This window comes from Lates calcarifer, linkage group LG13, assembly GCF_001640805.2.
Source record: "Lates calcarifer isolate ASB-BC8 linkage group LG13, TLL_Latcal_v3, whole genome shotgun sequence".
NCBI classification, from domain to species: Eukaryota; Metazoa; Chordata; class Actinopteri; family Centropomidae; genus Lates; species Lates calcarifer.
Window position 1 is genome coordinate 13,186,259 of NC_066845.1, and position 18,857 is coordinate 13,205,115.

The 18,857-nt window shown below is 41.6% G+C and overlaps 1 protein-coding gene across 2 annotated transcripts in view; it reads right to left on the bottom strand.

Moving 5' to 3' along the window:
- fam172a (family with sequence similarity 172 member A) overlaps positions 1 to 16,058 on the bottom strand; it is a 156,549-nt gene extending 140,491 nt beyond the window's left edge. The window contains exons 1-4 of one of the 2 annotated variants that reach the window (XM_018668786.2): positions 15,964 to 16,058; positions 15,156 to 15,299; positions 13,930 to 14,031; positions 10,481 to 10,581 (exon numbers count right to left, since the gene is read on the bottom strand). In XM_018668786.2, coding sequence (XP_018524302.1) covers positions 10,481 to 10,581; positions 13,930 to 14,031; positions 15,156 to 15,264 — 312 coding nt within the window. In that variant the 5' untranslated portion in view covers positions 15,265 to 15,299; positions 15,964 to 16,058. Of the gene's footprint in view, positions 1 to 10,480; positions 10,582 to 13,929; positions 14,032 to 15,155; positions 15,300 to 15,395; positions 15,415 to 15,963 lie in introns of those variants that run through there. The other variant, XM_051074982.1, reaches the window with a different exon arrangement.
- Positions 16,059 to 18,857: the final 2,799 nt, after the last annotated feature.

Below are 18,857 nucleotides of genomic sequence, written 5' to 3' on the forward strand. Positions count from 1 at the left end.
TGAGGTTGTAAGTGCCAGGAGAGGAAATCTCCTGTACAAGCGAAGGGCTGATGTAAGTTATGTTTATCCCCGCAGCCACAGCACTAAAGAACCTTGTATACCGAGTCATTCCAACCCGGGGCCAAGCCTTTCATGGTTCAGTGACATTAACAACTTTCTTTTCCATTTTCCTTATTTTTTCTTTCCTTCTTTTCTTTTCCCCACGTCCTGCTCAGCTGAGAACAGAGAGAAGCACTTTGTGGAACAGATTTAGATTTGTGATCAGTTGTTAGAGAAAGCCAGAGGAGTTAAGAGTGATAACAGATGACAGGGCTCATGACCACTGGCACCGAGCAGTGCTGGAGCTATTGTTACTGCAATAATGTTTCCCAACTTCACATGTGCAATGACAGACTCTGTGTCCTGTACATGTCACAACAGCACAATGCTGGCTAGATGGACCACAGGGAGAACTGAGCAACAAGTTGTCCTGCTCTGCTGTTAAGTCTCTTTGGGCGGCTTCTGAAGCATCAGCCTTACTAAATCAGGAAACCAAAGGCCAGCGGTGGCGCCACAGCTACAAAGCGTGTCCGAACCCAAGTCACGCTCTCTAGTCAGAGACCAACCAGCTGACTGACCCCAAACACAAATAAGGATCAACCAGAGACTGTCATGTCTCACAGCACAGAGAGGCATGATGCTCAGATCTCATTAATGTGTGAAAAGGTGGACTGTACAGAGATTTAATAATAACACGTCAATAGACAATTACTCATTAAATGTAAGAGGGATGGGTAATTAAAAACATCTGCACAAAAATCTAAACAGTTTGTAATTGGACTACTAACACTTTTTAAAAATACCACCATACACCATCAAAAAATTACCTCAATTATAAACTGCAGACATTCACAAGTCACTTGTGTGTTTTTGGAGCCAGTCAAAAGTAAACTTGCTCTGTGTAAGCTTCAGTATGTAGAACAGAGGTGTAGTACCACAGATACATGACAATGACAAAAAACATTGTGCTATTTCTGAAAGAACATTTCTCCAAGTTCCTTAGAGAACTGAAAAAATCTCTGCCCTCACTGCTGACATGACTAGTGCACTAGTTACAAATACAAGAACCAAAATGTGAAAAAAACTGATGGGATTTTTTTGGGCCATGATGTGCTTAGCTTTTGTAATTTTTGGCACACACAAAACAAAACGTTTTCTTTAGCCCAAGTTCTAAAATGTCAACCAAGGGACAATGAAATTATGTATATCCCGAAATTACATGTTCCAAACTCCAGACCTTTTTTAAATGGCATGAACTTGAGAATATTTCTCCTTTCAAAATGTAAAGGTGGCACATTATTCTCCACCAAATGCCAAATGCAACTTATGAGTGCTCAGGGAAGAAAAGAACAGCTGTTGCTTTAAAGTCAAATGTGAATTCTCATGATAATATTCACCATAATATTACCATGCTCTTTTATGCCCAAAAGAAACTAAATGCTAACTTGATTTAATGCTTAGAAAACAACATGCAAAAATAACATTACATACTAGACACATATTAGCCTTATGACAGCCAATCAAAGGCCAACAGACAGAGCAAATGAGATGATCGATTCTACCATTTGACCCTGAAAGGGAGGGGGGTAGGGTGGTGGTGATGGAGCTAGAGGATCTAAAACAACCCCACCTCACCCGAACCCACCAAACCTCCCAACAGCTAATTCACTAAAATGTCAGCCAGTCTGATGAAGACTAAAATGATTCTGGGCCTCAGTATGCTAGTGTTTAATGACATCAATAAGCCTCACAGGAAATTTCATTTGCACTACGTTATTTGTTCAGTGCCTCAGGTGGCTCAAGAACCATCTGATATAGAATAAGGAGAGAGACTGATGGGGAACAAGAGAAGAGAGGAAAAACTGGAAAGAATGTAGGAGTTTCAATGTGAAAATCCATTTCCACTGATATAAGAACACTGTAGATCATAAATAAGAATCTAATATCCCAGCTTGTATATATGGCTATGAGGGCATCTGTATGTTTCAGTTTATAATGTAAACTGCAGCCAGATGACCTTTTCTTTCCACTGAACAAGATCTAGATCAAAACTAAGAGTTGAAAAAGGGACAGTAGCAGAATTTCAATGAATCAAGATCAGAAAATCAGTCTACTAGAACAAAATTTGTTTTAAAACAAAATTTGTTTTAGGAGACTGAGAGCAGAGGCATACAACTCAGAAACTCAATGTCCTGACACACACACAAATGTACACACACTCACACACACACAGCCAACCTCCTTCTGTGTGGGCCTCAGAGGACTACGTCTCAGCAGCTGATCAGTACAATAAGAAAAGCCTCTTTGTCACCTAATTACCAATGTGTTATTAGTGCTTTAATGAAATGCCTGCAGGAAGCGGGAACGCTGAGTGCCTGCATTGTCGACATTGGACGATAGGAGAAGCATGAGGAGTGGATTTGGGAAATAATATTAAGTCACACAAAGAGAGGAGAAGGGAGGGGAGTGAGGGAGAAAAACAGAGAGAAGGAAGGAGAAAAAGATAAAAGAGCCTAAATCAATTCAAATCAATAGGTTTCATGACCACAAACATGTCTACAATGTCCTAATCTGCAACAAATATGTAATATCATTCAGGCTGACAGAATATGGGTGCCACATCATCAGAAATTTCAATGTAAGCTCTCTGTCTATCATAAAAAAATGGAGGCTGAAGTCATAGACTGTACAATTTCATCTCCAAAGACATAGTCCCCCCCGGCAGACACAGGCACACAGAGCAATGATCATCAACACTTTGTAACCCTCCTGACTTTGTCTCCTAGTCCAGAGACAAAGTCAGTCTTCACAAAGGTAAAAAGAGCAAAAAGGGCGAGAGTGGAGTTTTAGTTGTCTGACAACTGGATGATGCCATGAGCTCTCTACATGACCGTGAGAGAGATCGTGGGAGAGTCTGAAATAGACCTTCTGTGGCTGAGGTCATCTCTGTGTCTGTGGTTTGTTTGTGTAGAGGAAGCATTGTGGTGATGAAGCAAGAAGAGTGGGATCAGGGAGGAAGGAAGGGACTTAGAGGAGGGCTCAGTGGGAGGAAAGGAGGAAGACAACAAGGGAGAGGTGGAGAAGTAATCCCCAGGAGCCAGAGTCTCGTGCCAGATCCCACTGCAGTGAACAGCTGAGGGGAGAGGGAGTGATGGAAGGGGTGTGGAGGAGGGGAGAGAACAGTACAGTATGTGGCCTTGATAAGAGGCCTTTAAGTGGGTGGGCTGTGGCATCAACTCCTTGCAAACCTCTGGTCATCCCCATTACAATCTCTTCATCACTCACTCACACACCAAGCCATGGTCTTAATTAAGACCATTGTGGCTGCAAGTCGATATGTTTTTAAACTCCTCACTACTGAGGGAGAAAGACCTCCCACATTATGTCCAGGCATGTGTCAGTTAACGTGTGTGTGTGTGTGTGTGTGTGTGTGTGTGTGTGTGTGTGTGTGTGTGTGTGTGTGTGTGTGCCTGTGTGTTCTTCCACTGATTACAACAGTCATGCCTGGTTTGGCTGACCACACCTGAGGCGATAAAGAGATGATCCTTCCCTGGCACACGTGAAAAAAAAAGTGAGGGGAAGAGAACCAGGGCAGGAAGAGGAGGATATATTGAGTGGTGGGAAAGACAAGGACATGAGGAACAGGAGCAAGGGAACAGAGAGTAAGTCAAATATGAGAAGGAAAGAAGGATAGAGATCAGGGAATGATAAGAGGGAGGCAGAGAGGATAAAGGTTGAGATGGTCAAGGGCAATGGAAAGACTGAGGTAATTACAGGGGAGGAAGAGAAAGCAATGATCTGAAACCAGCCCTCAGAGACAATCATGAAACATGACCAGATGTTTATCAGGGTCGATGTAAGTCTCATCAAGATACATTTAAGACCAATTAAAATTTCTGTATGTGTTCCAGTGATATCTGATTGAAAATGCAGCCACCCCACAAGAAAAGTAAAAATTTAAACAACTTTTAAGTAATGAGAAGTCAAAGTTACAGAGCTGTCTCCAAGGCCTTGTGAGGCTTCCAGTTTAAATAATGGAATTGGAGATATGTCAATCACTTACTGGTGGCAATGAATCCACACTGGTTATCTGATTAACTATCACAGAGTGATAGCCATGTGGACAAATATAAACAAGACAATACCACATGCTGTATACACACATGTGAGAAACTTATGTACAGACACACACATCTCTTGTCTCTCTAGTCCAGAGCCCTCTCCAAAAGCCACTTAGCCACAGAAACCAGAGAGCAAGAAGAGGCATCAAAGCTGTTTATATAATGAAACTGAAAGAGCTGCTCCATGCCATATCACTGACTGCACCCAGGAAAGCATTCCCTCTTCTCCAGAGAATAGAAGAGAGGAAGAAAAAGAAAGCAGAAGAAAATCCCCCCGAACAATGCAGCACAACAACAGTGGCAACAACAGCAAAGCATGCTCAGAAAGAGAGACAGACTGCAAAAATGAGAGGGAGCACGAGGCAATAGAAAGGTTGTTTATTTTAAGTCAGCCTCGTGTACCAACAGAAAGTGGTATTAAAATAGGGCCTATTGTTGTGAGTTTGTGATCTGTCAGGCCGTGTGGGAAACAAAGAGAGAGAGAGAGAGAGAGAGAGAGAGAGAGAGAGAGAGAGAGAGAGAGAGAGAGAGAGAGAGGGAGAGGGAGAGAGAGAGAGAGAGAGACTGGTGTAATTCCCATGGGGTCTCTGTCATTCTTCTGTCAATGGAGAGAGGGCTCTCCAGGGGGAGAGAAAGTTCTCCAACAGACTGACAGACTGTTTACACTTAGCGTAGATATCCCTCTCTCTCATTCCCTCTCTGCCCTCCCTGCACTACTCATCCTAATGGCATCATAATGACCTCCTCAGGTGTTAACTGAGAAGCCAGCTGAGGGCTAATTCAAAGTAAAGTACTGTATGCCACCATGGGTGCCGGCGGTAGTGACAGATGCCAGTGCTGTAACTACCAGCCCTCCTGTCTTTTCTCTAACACCCCACCCCCCTCGCATCCCCTGTCCAATTCCCTTCTCTTTCATCAACTCTAATCCACCTCACCCACACCCTGCAACCATTTTTGTCTGACTATGTCTGTTTCCTCTTCCTTGCTCTCAGCAGAAGCTGCAGCAGCAGTGTTTAAGTGTTTTGGGAATGGAGACGTGATGGCAGTCAGTGAATCAGGGCAGACAGCTGTCATTTACAGTCCCTCTTTAGAGAGATCCCATTAGCTTCCCAACAAAATGGTCCACGACCAGTATGGGGCCTCCCGGTGCTTTAAGTACAGTATGAAGGCCTGTCTCCATGGTTCCCATTGTGGCCCTGATGCAACATTTCATGACTGGAACCATAACTTTTTTATTCATAGCACCTCCACAACATAATCTATCCCTTGTAGGTTAAAACGGTTTATCTAAAGGGGCAAACACACTACTCTGCTTGTTGTGCCAACGAACACACCTAAAACACAACATCTGATGAAATAAATGTGTGAAAATGTAAAAATATATTGTTTAAAATGTTCGTTAAAAATCTGTTTAGATTCACAGTTGTGTAGTTTCTGCATCTGGACTCTGTTTGGGCTGCACCTCCACATACACAGAGACTACTGCATGGACACTGGCAAATGACGAGATTTCCAATGCAGCAAAGTGAACACAGATAGTATGATTTCAGCTTAAGGGATAGTGTTGTAAGCTAACTCTTCAGAACTATCTGTTTGTCTAAGGACATCAACCAGCTGGCCACTAACTCTCCACATCTTCCCCAACAATCTGACAGTTAAATCTCACCCATTTTACTGCATATATTGTTTGTCCTGAGACCAGCATCCAAATGTATGCAGATGACATTGTAATTTATGCACATGCTAGATATAATATAATATAGTAAGAGCTTGTCATAATTTATTGTTACCAAAGGAAATACTTTAGCTTCAATGTTTGTCTCCTCAGCATTTTGCTCAAGGGTACTTCAGCAGGGCCTTAACCCTTGGCCAGCTGGTCAATGTGTTGACAACATCCAGAATCCATAATGTGGAAAAGGAGGTGGACAAGAACAGAAAAAAGATAACAGAGAGACAGCAGTGTAGGAGACAGAGAGAGAGAGAGAGAGATGAAGAGACAGAGAGAAAAGGAGAGAGAGAGACGGCTTTCTAATTCAGCCATCTGGCTAGCTTTACTTCATTATAATATTCTGACTGTGTGTGTGTGTGTATGTGTGTGTGTGTGTGTGTGTATGTGTGTGTGTGTGTGTTTACAAATTTGTGAGTGCCTTCAATTCCACAGATGCAGGCAGAGCAGAGAAGAATCCTCATTTATTAACAGCTTAATAGAGCTCCATCTGGGCCAGACCCTATGCTTGTCTTCTATCAGAGAGATTCATCACCGAATCACAGGAATTAGACTACAACTGACACCTACACAGGCTCTGGTGACCCTGCTGCACTGAGCAACACCACGCAGATAGCCTGCACTGTATTACAGCTGTAATACAGCCATTACGATAACAGTTAGAGCCAAGGGCGGAAAATGTCACCATACCAGTAGTCTGTGGGTTGAGTAATGTTTTAGTTTGCATAGGACAAAACAGAATACAAACACAAGAGGAGAATACGAAAAAGAATACATTAGCGCAATACAAAGATTTACAAACTGGGGTTAATGGTAATAACAGAGAGATCACCTGAGTTAGTACTTAAACTCTTTATAGAGTGCATTCAGAACATAAAGGGATATTTTAGTTGCAGACTTTTTATATGTCCTACTTATCCACAGACAGACAACCATGGATGCCATTTCTTATACTATTTCCATACCTTCAGACTACACAGAGAGACATAATAAAGGCATTAACAAGTGGCTGACTCTTGGTAAAAAGGAAAAATAGCTATACTCCACATAACCCTGCTTTCCCTTGAAATAATTTAGTTCAGATAGTTAATAATCAGGTACTCCCTGACCACGCTCAGTGGTTTTCATGCCAGGATGTATGGCTCTGAGAAACTTCATTCTCTCCCTGTAAGTTTGCACTGAGTCAGTACAAAAGGTACTGCTGTGTGGAAACTGTTGGGTTTGTGTAATTAGCCTTTTTTTTTTTACATCAGCCCTTGTTTCTATGAACCTACCTTGTGCATATCCTTAATAAGTGATTTCCTACATTTCTCTGAGTGGTTTTGTACAACTCAAAGAGAACAGGTGTAAGCTTGATGTTTTTAGTCAGTTATATTAATAATGTAAACAAGGCCTCCAAATTGGGATGTGTTATAACTTTATGGCTAGTATTTTTCTCAGGTGTTGAACTACGGGCCATTTATGTGTAGATAAATGCGGCCAATGGCCCCCAAACAAAGTGGACTGATGCAGTTCCTTGGAAACAGCATCTCCAAATCTATCCACATCATGGCATAAATATATGGGAAATTTTGAAAATTATTTTTTCATAGATCAAAAATGAAGAGTGAAGAATGATTCACTGCTCAAATTTTGTTCCCCATCTCTTTCTTTCGCTTAGAGGCCATCACACCAACATCCTCGTTCTCCCTCTTTGTATCCGTCCCTCCATTCAGACGAGGCTGAAGTGCAAATTGGACATCTGGTGCTGTGATGTGTCTGACAATACAGCCGCCACCCCCCAGCCCCCTCACACATGTACACAGACACACACACACACACACACACACACACACACAGAGTCCTCCACACAAAATACAAAACCGTGAGGATATAAAGACACTGAGAATAAGACAGGAGGAGGGAGAGATGGACAGGGATATGGAGGAAGGGAGGGAGAGAAAGGAATGTGAGTGAACATTACGGGGCAATGATGATGCCACTCTATTCACACTGCCAGGGGCAAACACATGCACCCATGTCCTTGTGCCATTGCTCACAGCTCTCAGGCTGAATTGTGGCTAGTTCTCAGACCGTCTCAGGTGGCAGGTTGATAGAGGGCACTAGTGTGTGTTGTGGAGTGTTGTTGGCCCATAACAGGCCTGTCTGCATAGAGGCTTATTTTACCTTTACCCTCATGACATCTGACAAAGTCTTTCTTCTTGCCTGATGCAGAAATGAAGGAGCGGGATGGGAGAAAATACTAGACAAACAAACAATGGCATACAGGGGGAAATTCACGCACAAATAGATCTGCATGTGTTGGCCAGACGGACACAGAAATAAGCATGCAGGAATGCCTGTGTGACACACACTTAAACTCACACATACAGAGGCTGACTAAGCAGCATAACCTACTTTTACAACCAAAGGCATACAATACCATAGTTGTGTCTATTTATAATGGTGAATATTTCTTACCAGCAAAAACAATGCATTTGTACTTGCAAAGCTGTAGGAGAGAGGTACAGTATTCATTTTCTTGAATCATCTGTGGCCTAAAAACAACAGACAGATAATACTGCTTATTCAGGTAGTGTTCCTTTCTTCTCAGCCAGTTAATCTCCTGCAGCACAACACATACTGTATCTGTTCTCATTACACAAGCTCGTATCAACACTGATTGACACAATTTCCTTTTTTCTTCTCTAAAGAAGATACTTCTGTCAATTTTTTAATCACAGGATGAATAAAATTTGCATACATCCTGCTTGATGATTATTTGTTTCCTCAAAATGTTTGGCCCCCCTTGGATGCCTGAGTTCAGTTAGTTTAAATGACTGTGTGTTCTTTCAGGGCCTCTGCTTTCCTGCTACCAAATGTTTGTTTCTACAGGCTTTTTAGATGTTGGTAGATAGTGCCTGAGCAGGAAAAAGAAGAGAGGGGGGAAAAAAGCCTTCACAGAAGGCAGGCTCTCAAAGGAGCTACTGTATACCTGCATTAGAAATAATAAAAACACCCAGGTAATCCCACAAACGGGTTTATCACTTTGCTTTGAACTTCAAAGAATGCACACAACAATTAAAAGCAACATAGCAGGGGATGCAAATAAAAAAACAGATTACAAAAGAACATTTGTCTCATTATCTTAATGCATATTGCATGTGGTGGTACTGTGGAAGTGAATTAGAGGTGAACTTTAGGATGGTATATGGTGATGCAGTTGGATGGCCACAGGACATCATAAGGTGGCACAGAATCCTTTAAGTGAAAATCTAAAAGTAGCTTTCAGAGTCCGTGCTATTCCCACCATGTGCTCCATATATACACTATGGCAAAAAACAATGGAAGTCATCACTTCATCTGCACACATCCCATTAACACCAGTCATGCATCAGCGACTGCAAAGTCTCCAATGTGTTTCAGCAGCTCAACTTGCACAGTCAAAGAAAACTGTCAAAACAGTTGTTGATTCTCTCCTGCACATGCATGTCTCAGGCCTGCGGTCTCTGTCAGAACAGTGTAGACAGGCCAGGTTTTATCTGCACCATGCCATCTCATGTCTTTCTAATGTTGCCTCAAACAGCTTGGTTGAGGTGTTTTTCTGGTTAAGGTGATGGTTCTCAGCAACAGACTCAGTCTAAGATCTATCCTCAGGTTCTGATGTAGACTTCAAATCTGATTTAGGCTTTTGCTTAGAATCAGTGGATGTATCAGTCACCAGTCCAAATTTCACATTTCGAAATTTAACTGGAGTTATGTGACAAATTTGACCTCAAACTCAACACATACCTCAACTAAGCTGACAAGTAGATGATCAGGGTGAGATCCATTGTGCTCATCTGCCTCAGCAGACCATGACCTTTAAAATACTTGTAAACTTGTTCCTCATTTCTAATCTGACTGAGTCCTGGACCACAAGATACACCACTGCTGAAGTCATTCTATGGTTCTGGCATTTAAGGTGTTTAAAAGAATGTTACAGTGCAGTTCATCCAGCTTGTAATGGAAGAATGTGCAAGAGCTCCATCACCCCTTTTACACACAAATGTTACAGTAAAAGGTGTGGCACTTTATGATGACCACATTGTGTTTGAAAAAGAACTGGAATCCACAAATCAGCCTACTCAGAATCTTTAGCACTTCTGTAACTCTTCCATAGCCCAAGCATAAATGAAAACAGCAAATGTTACAATATTTTTAGACATATAAATGCATAAATAAAAAAGGAATTAAATGACAGTTAAATCTTAACTTCAACAACTTGATTTTCTTTAATGCTACAGCGACTTGTTTGCTGAAATTCAAGACTTGACATGAAATTGATCTGTACAGGGGATCTACACTACATGTTAATGTCAAAAATCCACTCAGCCTTACGCTGATATAAAAAAGCAATGTCATGGGTTCCATGTGTGAAAGAGCTTATGTGCCATGTTTTTTGCTCTCAAAATAATCAACAATAATTGCAACATCTTGTAGTGTCATGTTACAAAAAGTGGTCAGGATAGAAAACCCAGTAGATGAGGCCGAAGTTGATAAACATGGATGGCCTTGGAGAAGAAACAAAAACTGATTCTCGCTTAGTATGCCAGTAGGAAGAACAATGCGTTACCTCTCCAAGAGCTTCATAGCGTTTCTGGTTCCAGCGGTGGAGATCCTCTCTGGCATTGAACACAAAGGGTTCTCCTGTTTTTGTATGTCTGAGCTGGCCATCTGTGAGAGAAGGACAGGAAGACGGAAGGAAAAATCTGTATTGATAATAGATACCTGTATATACCGTATATGACTGTGTGTGTGCATGTTCATATCAGGTCAGGTCACTACTTCTGACTGAACATGCGAAACTACTTCTCTCTGCCAAATTAAACAAACTGAGCTTGACCACCTACTTTTTATTGTTTATTTTAATTCTCCCTCCCTCCCCTCCCCTCTGTCAGTCCTTTCGTCCCCCCCCCCCCCCCCCCCCCCCCCCATCTGGCAGGTGCAAGGCCTGTGGATGCAGCAGCGTTCTTCCAGTCACGACTCCAACGGCCTTCTGGGTAGTCTGGCAGGCCAGGGCTGGACAGCTGGTATGGCAAAAATTCTCTCTCCCTCTTTTCATCCGTCTAAAAGCCTCTCCACTTCCTCTTTAACTGTGTCCATCTCTCTCTCTCCCTCTTCTTCCTCACTCACTCTGGCGACAGGCCACAGGTCTGTCCCTGCCTTTCTCACCTGGAATATCCAAGAGCACAAACTGAAGGAGGTGTGGGCAAGGGTCTTTGTGTGTGTGTATGTGTGTGTGTGTGTGTGTGTGTGCGTGTCCGTGTGCGTGCATACGTGTGTGTGTGTGTGTGTGCGAGAGAGAGAGAGAGAGAGAGCAAGGTGGGCTGGCACACATTAGCCACAACAACAACTGCTCCTTGAGATTGTTGGGCATCAGCCAGTCACCCTAACCAGCATAGCATACATACACCCTAACACACACACACCAGCAGCTCCAGCCAGGAGGACCAGGTGTGGACATACACTAAGCGTCACTAGGCCTCTGTAAAGTGTTGCAAATGAGCCACACTGCCATTACAACACACAAGAATTGACTGAGAAGAAACTAATGCTCTCTGGGACAATGATTTATTATAATTCAGGAAAACCAGAGGAGTTTTTAACACATCCAGGTTTTATTTCATATAAAACAGACAAAATGCTGTTCAGAAATGGTTCTACTTTTTTTCTTAATAAACAATTACCCTTGTGTGGCTGTGGAACCACTACATTTATACCTTAGCAATGAGCCCATCGATCCTGCAGTTGACACTACAACACAATAAAACACTAAACAGTGTTAAATTTAATTTTGACCTTTATGACTGCAGAATTTGTAAGAGCTAAACCACTGAAAAGTACACATACTTAACCCAGATAGCCAGGGGGCTCTCATACTTTCTCAATTATTGCACAATGTGAGAAAACCCATCTAAGATATAAATAAATATAATATCGCAGCAAGATAAAAGAATACATAAGCTTTTTTTTCATTTCCTCCTAAATTGCCACCATTTTCACCCCTCTTTCAATGTGATAAATCTTACATTGCTATCACACTGTGTATTACAGCACATGCTTTCATGGCTTGTTGTTAGACAGCATGTAATTCTGAATGTAGGTTTGTCATTGTGTTGCATTAAAAAGCAGACTTGTGCCTGAGAGGTAGCGCAGGAGCTGAGTGAGAAGTTAGGATAAAGTAGTGTGCACAAAAAGTACCTTGAAGAAAATCAATTATGCATTCGTGGAGGGGTGAGGATCTAAACACTACTGCCTAAGAGAAGGAAGAGAGGAGCCATAATGAAATCTTACTGTAGGAAAGGGGTGTGGGCGTGCGTGCGTGTGTGTGAGGGAGGGAGAGAAGAAGTGTGTGGTGTGCATGTGTGTATGGGCTTCATCGCCTCCCCCAACACATCCTCTCAGAGGAATAACGTTTTCTCAACTTTTCTCCTCTTTTTCAGTCATAATTAGCATTCTGTTCTCAATTTGGCCGCTTAATTAGGTGTACATAACCTTGGATTTCCAGTAATGGAAAACCGGAGGGCTAGCAAGATGAAGCCATCATCTTCAGTGATTAAGATACCTGCAAACTATTGTACACAGCCTGGTCTGTATTCACATCATTACATGGTCAAATTAACATTTTTGTTCCACCTGTCTCAGGCAAAGGTAGCCAGGGTGTAGCTATAGAAATGCCCGCGAGTCAGAGTGACTATGAGCCGACATACTAGAGACACCGCCTGAGGGCCACCATGGCTTTAATAGAAATACTATCCTTCAAAAACAGGCCTGAGTGGAAACTGACAAGACATACAGATGGGTATGGGTGTGTATATCCAAGCGTGTGCATTTTTATTTGTGTTTGTGTGTATGTGTGTACCTAAAGTCTGTTTCAGTTGGGGACTCTGAGCAGGGCAGGGGCAGAAATAGAGAGATACAGAAACAGAGGGAGAAAAGGGAAGAAGGGAGATAAAAGGGTGAGGCGATGGAGAGTCTCTGAATGTGTTCCTCCCTCCATGGGAGACTGAGCTTGGGACTTGAGGGTGTGGGGTGGTGGGGTGAGTCTGCGTGTCTCTGTTCTTAGGCACAGCGAGGTTATGCAAATGCTCCGTCAGGCGGAGGGCAAGGCTGAGTAGGTTACTGACGGGCCGTAGAGTACACAACATGTCCCCCACTCAGCCAGCCAGACAGCCAGCAGAGACACTGACAGAGAACAGAGCGGGTGAGAGAGGGAGAGTAAGAGACTACAGGGGAATACTAAGAGCCAAAACCACCACTGCCACTGCCACCACCAGCCTTTCCAACTCTTCCTCCTTCCCTCCACCTGGTTTGATTAAAGCAAGCCAAGAGAATCCTAAAGAGACTTTTATATCATCTGGACCCAAACCACTCTGGGTTCAGCTCTGCTCCTTGTTGTCACTGTTAACTGACACACACACCTACACCCATAACCCCCCAAATGTCCCAGATGACAGCTGAGACAGTTTTAGGTCATTAATTCTTATGCTGAAATTGGCTCAGTTTTTAAAAGTACTCTGGTAATTATGTTTTTAAGTCAACTTCAACATGACTGCTGTGGAAGTATCCAAACCAATAAACCAGTAGTTCCCAACCTGGGGTTTGAGACCCATCCAGATCAAAATAATAAAATGGGGAACAAGGAAGGGAAAATATTGTCGTTTCAGGGATAGTTTTTTCCTCTTCCGGTCACTAATAACTATTCAAATGTAACGAAGAAGTAGACTTTGCGTTGTTTTAAAGGGTCACAAGCCAAATGAATTGGGAACTACGGTACTACTATAGACGACAGGCCATGGATTGACCTGATTTATGTTTTACCCAGTTTATATCCAGACCTCACGTGGTTTTGTGCCAACAATTTAACCTTTTGTTCACCTGAGCTTAAGTATTTTGCCTAGACTGTCTGCCTAGATTTGTCTTTTCTCTATCAAATCAGAAGCTTTTGTGTGCCACTGGGCAGGCCATGAAACTCACTGGGAGACATGGGGTTTATACTTTGAAGATAAAATCTGAACTTACGTTCATTGAAGGCATACTCAAACTCCTCTAGTGTTTTGGGGAAAGTGAAAGGAGGTTCATCTTTCTTCATCAGTTCATCTAAGTCTATTCTTGACAGCAAATCTGAGGAGAAAGAGAAAAAGGGTGATCAATGGTGAGGAAAAAAACAGTGACAACAGTCATACAGATGCTCCTTTTCTTCAAAGGATATCAAAATCCAATTTTCATATCATAATCTCAATCACATCATCATACCATTATGAGATTTACAACATTTACATTTGATAATGTCGCCTCATTTTGTTAAGTTATGAGGCAACAAAGCAAACCCTACACCAAAGTCCTCCCTACTCAAATTAAAAGCTCTTCATCATCCTGAAGTGGCATAGTAGGTATAGGAGAGACTCCAATAATAACCAAACCAAGATGTCTACTGACATTTTTCTGCAAATTCTACCACTTAAGTAGAAAGAAACTAGAGGGGAAAATTACACATACCGGTCTGTTAAAACGGTGGGTGAATATATTGGATTCAAGGTTAAGTGAGACATTTCCGGTCCTGTGCAATCTACTCTCTGAGCCAATTAAAAGTTTAATCATGAACTGGTGGGTAGGCTAAAGCTTTCAGTTTTGCAGCTCACATGTTGAAAAAATATATCTTAATCAGAGTCAGTTTGGCCAGATAAATTTTAAAGGCACACATTCACACGACAGATTGCACAGTCCTTAAAATATCAGAGAAAACTGGTGTTTCTGCCACAATTTGACTGCGTATTTATTCCTAGTCACACAAAGGAAGGCTGTACATCATCAGTGATATGAGATTACAGTCTGTAAGAATGTGTGTAAGCGGTGGGTATTAGACAAGTCAAATATGTTGGAGAACTAACTAGATCAAGATAGGAGAAAAACTAGGGTCATCTCTAGGCATGTCCGTTTACATGGATCAATACATTTGTGTTTTTGTCCAAGATGATGATGAAAGTGACAGCTACAAAATAAGAAAGCAGGTAGCTAATTAAACTACAAAAAGATTCATTAGATCAGATCAACATAGAAATAAACAACATCTTAAAAGCTAGGTCCATCACTGCAGTATAACTAGCCATGTAAGTTATGATCAGAGCTGTAGTTTATATCCATTTTTGAGCTAATTTTCTTTACTTTCACTAACAGTGTTCCCTCCTTTCTTCTGGTTAAGAGTAGTGCCAAACTTTATTTTTTATTTTCACAATAAATAAATTCACCTTTGAGTGCAGTAGTTTTCTCTCTGTCCTCCTGGCCAGCAGCCTGAGCAGCCATGGCAATCCACAATATGTACAGGGCTGGTGTGGCAGCACAAAGATAAGAGAGCATGGGTCCTTTGCTCCTGGGGATCACTGTGATGCATCCTGTCACATGCGGATATTAAAAGAAAAGACAAAGAACGAAAACGAAGAACAAGAAATTAGCACGAGAGCACATGTGCCATATTATATTATACTTACATATTCCTGCCTGAGACTGAATCCCTTTGTAAAACCATAACGGCAATAGTCTGAATGGTTGCTGCACCTGTAAGATGGCAGTAAGCCAAAACATTAAAGCCTGCTCCCCTGTCCAGGCTTCAAGCTTCTAGCTGTCTGAATAAAACAGAGCGGTGATCATTCACACTGCAGTAACACACTGCATTAACAACTGTTTGTCGACGTTGTTGCGATCAACTTTGCACACGTGCAGCAACTGAGTTAATTATGCAAACACAGCAAAGTTATTCTTTCTTTAAAACCAGGCTGCAGGCGGCAAAAACACAGTCATTTTCACACGCTCAACCATCTCATATTGCTCCGTCTTTTTCTCAACAGCAGTCAACATCTGTTTATTGTTTCCTACACTTAAAAACAACTCCCGGAATGTGTGCAGTCGCTCTACGTGGAGGCACGGCGAGCACGTACAGTAGGACATATTCGTGCTTTTTTTATCTCCCACTCGTTTCAGCCAAATGAAACACAGAGGCTCGGAGAGGAACAGCTGTTTATAGTAGATGCATGCATGCTTTTTGCTCGACTCACGCACCATTAGTTGGCTACATATGCGACTGTCCAGTTGCTGCTGCTTCCTTGAAATTTCTAAAACAGGAAGGACTCTGAGCAGTGCAGAGCACTGAGAGCATGAAGCTTCCGGGTTACCGGGGCAACGGACTGGAAGGGATTTTTAAAGGCACAGTAGCACAGCAGCTGCTGCAGCTCACGCAGATGTTTTCTCATGGATGTGATTTCTGCCACCTGACAGCGATGGAATGTGCATTTGCACAAGTATTGTACTTTTTGTCACCTCTCACAGCTGCTATATAGTTATAAGATGCCTTGTATATAAATATTCTAAATATAAAACACAAGACTATTTTATAAAATATGGTGCATTATTTCAGATCAAACAATCCAGCTCTATATAAAGTTTCAGATCAAACTCTCCAGCTCTATATAAAGTTGTTGAAATTTAGTTTACTCCTCTAACAAAATTAAAATTTTGCTCACACGCTCACAATAGGTTACGTAATAGGAGTGATGCTTTTACTACATTTTGCTAATGATGAATTTTGTTACATTTTGACTACAAGACCTTTACTAGTAATTTTGTGTTTTTAACCGACGGTATTATATACTTGTGTGTTAAGAGTACATTAAGTCCACACCTTTCCCCTGACAACTTTACTTTGTTTCTGTGTTGCATAAGAGGAGCTACACAAAACACTTATTGTGTTCTGTGTTCTTAAATTATGACCAGATGACCTACTAATATTATTTTTCCCTCACAAGCTTGATATAACTATCTAACTGTGGGGACAGACATATAGGATGTACTTCTAGATGTGTTATGTGTCAAAACCGTTGGAAGTGGGGCAGGGGGTGGTGCATGTGTGAGTTGCTGTGATGGGACAACGGGAGTACAACATTTTAGAAATGGCACTCATTTATCATGGGAGTGTACACTGAATATCAGGGCTTTTAATCTGGATAGTCATGCAGGTGTTTTTCTCACCTGGGCCGACGTTGTGCCTTGGTGACTTGCTGGTGGAAATTGACTGCATCTAAGTGTAAATCCCTGTAAACAGGAAAAAGAGAGCACATTGTTTAAATATAATTTTAAAATTAGGATAGTGATTAGGTAAGGCATGTTGAAGGACCTAATGACTGTCATCTATTAAAGAACTATTACCATGACCCACTATCAATACAATCTACAGAGAATACTCATAGGTCAATAGGTGGTTCCTTCCTCAGCCAAACAAACCTTTGTTCTGATCTTTGTATTAACATTGCTGAACTGTTTCCTATCAGCAGCAAGCCTTATAAAACATGTGTTTTGCAAATGTGTTATCTTAAATTTAACAAACTTTACCATCAGCATCATATTTAAGGTGGTGGATATTCCCTTTGATATTCCCTTTGATTTTCCACCTCAGGCACAAGGGACGAAACTGCCAGTGTGACATGGATCAGAGCACATTACAGTACACTTAAGGAGAGAGTAGAGAAAATAGACCTGTCCGATTGATACTGATACTGTCCTATAGGTGACTTATCTAAAACCACCTGGCACACCCTGTTCCCTGGTACCATGTACCTGCGACTTTACTTCATGCTAGGTGCTGTTGATTCACAGAAATAGCCTCCTGGTTAAACTTGAGCTGGATGCCCTACTTCTGGACGGCCTCTAGAAGTTGAAGCTGTTTCTCTGGGGAGCTGAGCTACCCTGTTTCCTCAAGCAGAGCGCTGGAGATGCTGCAGAGGGAGACCCAAATAAGAAACAGAGATGACATATTGTGGCATTGATATCCGCTGAGTTTGACAACACAAAAGAGGTACTTCTTGCTCACTCTGTACTCAGTGTAACACCTGAGACCAGAGATGTGGACTTGAATCACATGAGTTGGATTTAAGTCTGATTATTTGCTCAGATTTGACTTGACACAATAAAATAAATCACTTAGACTTGAGAGTTGAAAGATCTGATACCTGACTCAAACCCAAGGCAGAAAAATCCTGGTTGGCCCAAACAGAGAAGACATTCAGGCCACTGTTCAAACTAGATGTGCATTTGAAGTAATTATTATAACTTTATAAAAGACTTTTCAGGTTACTGTGTAATGAGAGCTCACACTGATCCCCCATTGTATAAAGAGACATTTATAGGATATAGATAAATTGCTGCTATGGAATTGGGACTTGACATGGAAATGAAGAGAAATCAGAGTGCTCCACCTGAAAGATGGTCCTCCTGTTATCGCTGCCATGATGGTTTGCAACATGCTGACACAAAGTCTGTTGTGCTCAAGGGATAAACATACAAATAAAACCAACATGTTTCTGCTGCGACAGTTTGAATGTGGACAATGCACTAATATACTGAGGGTAATAAATTGAAGTAGAAATCAGAGGAGTCAAAGTGCTGTGACTGTTTATCCTGTAGGAATATGTCATGATGAGCTCTGGGATTCTAAAAGTGTTAGGTTTGATAATCCCGAAATGAATGCTGTATAATGGGAAATTCAATTTATTCTTTGTGATGACTCATTCTTTGTAATGATTCCTGTGAATTATACTGTCAGCTTATACTGACAGATGTCATCTGAGCCTATCACCTGTCTACAATGGAAACACAAATGGATAACTCAACAGGTACTTACTTTAAGGAGAAAGAGGAAAAGGGGATGAGATCAAAGCATTTTTTTTCACAAAAAAATGTTATCTTATGAGAACAGTTTGATTAGTCAAATACTTTTTTTCTGCAGCACCAAAATAAAACTGTTTTAATGTTTTAAATAAAGTTTTTTGTTACTGTTTACCCTTTATTCAGAGCCAAAGGCAGAATTGCTGAGCATTTTGCTGTTTTTTGTACTCTCTAATGGTGTGGTTTGGTGATCTTTCTATATTTGCATGAAAAATCTAGTTAAGGAAAGGAACATC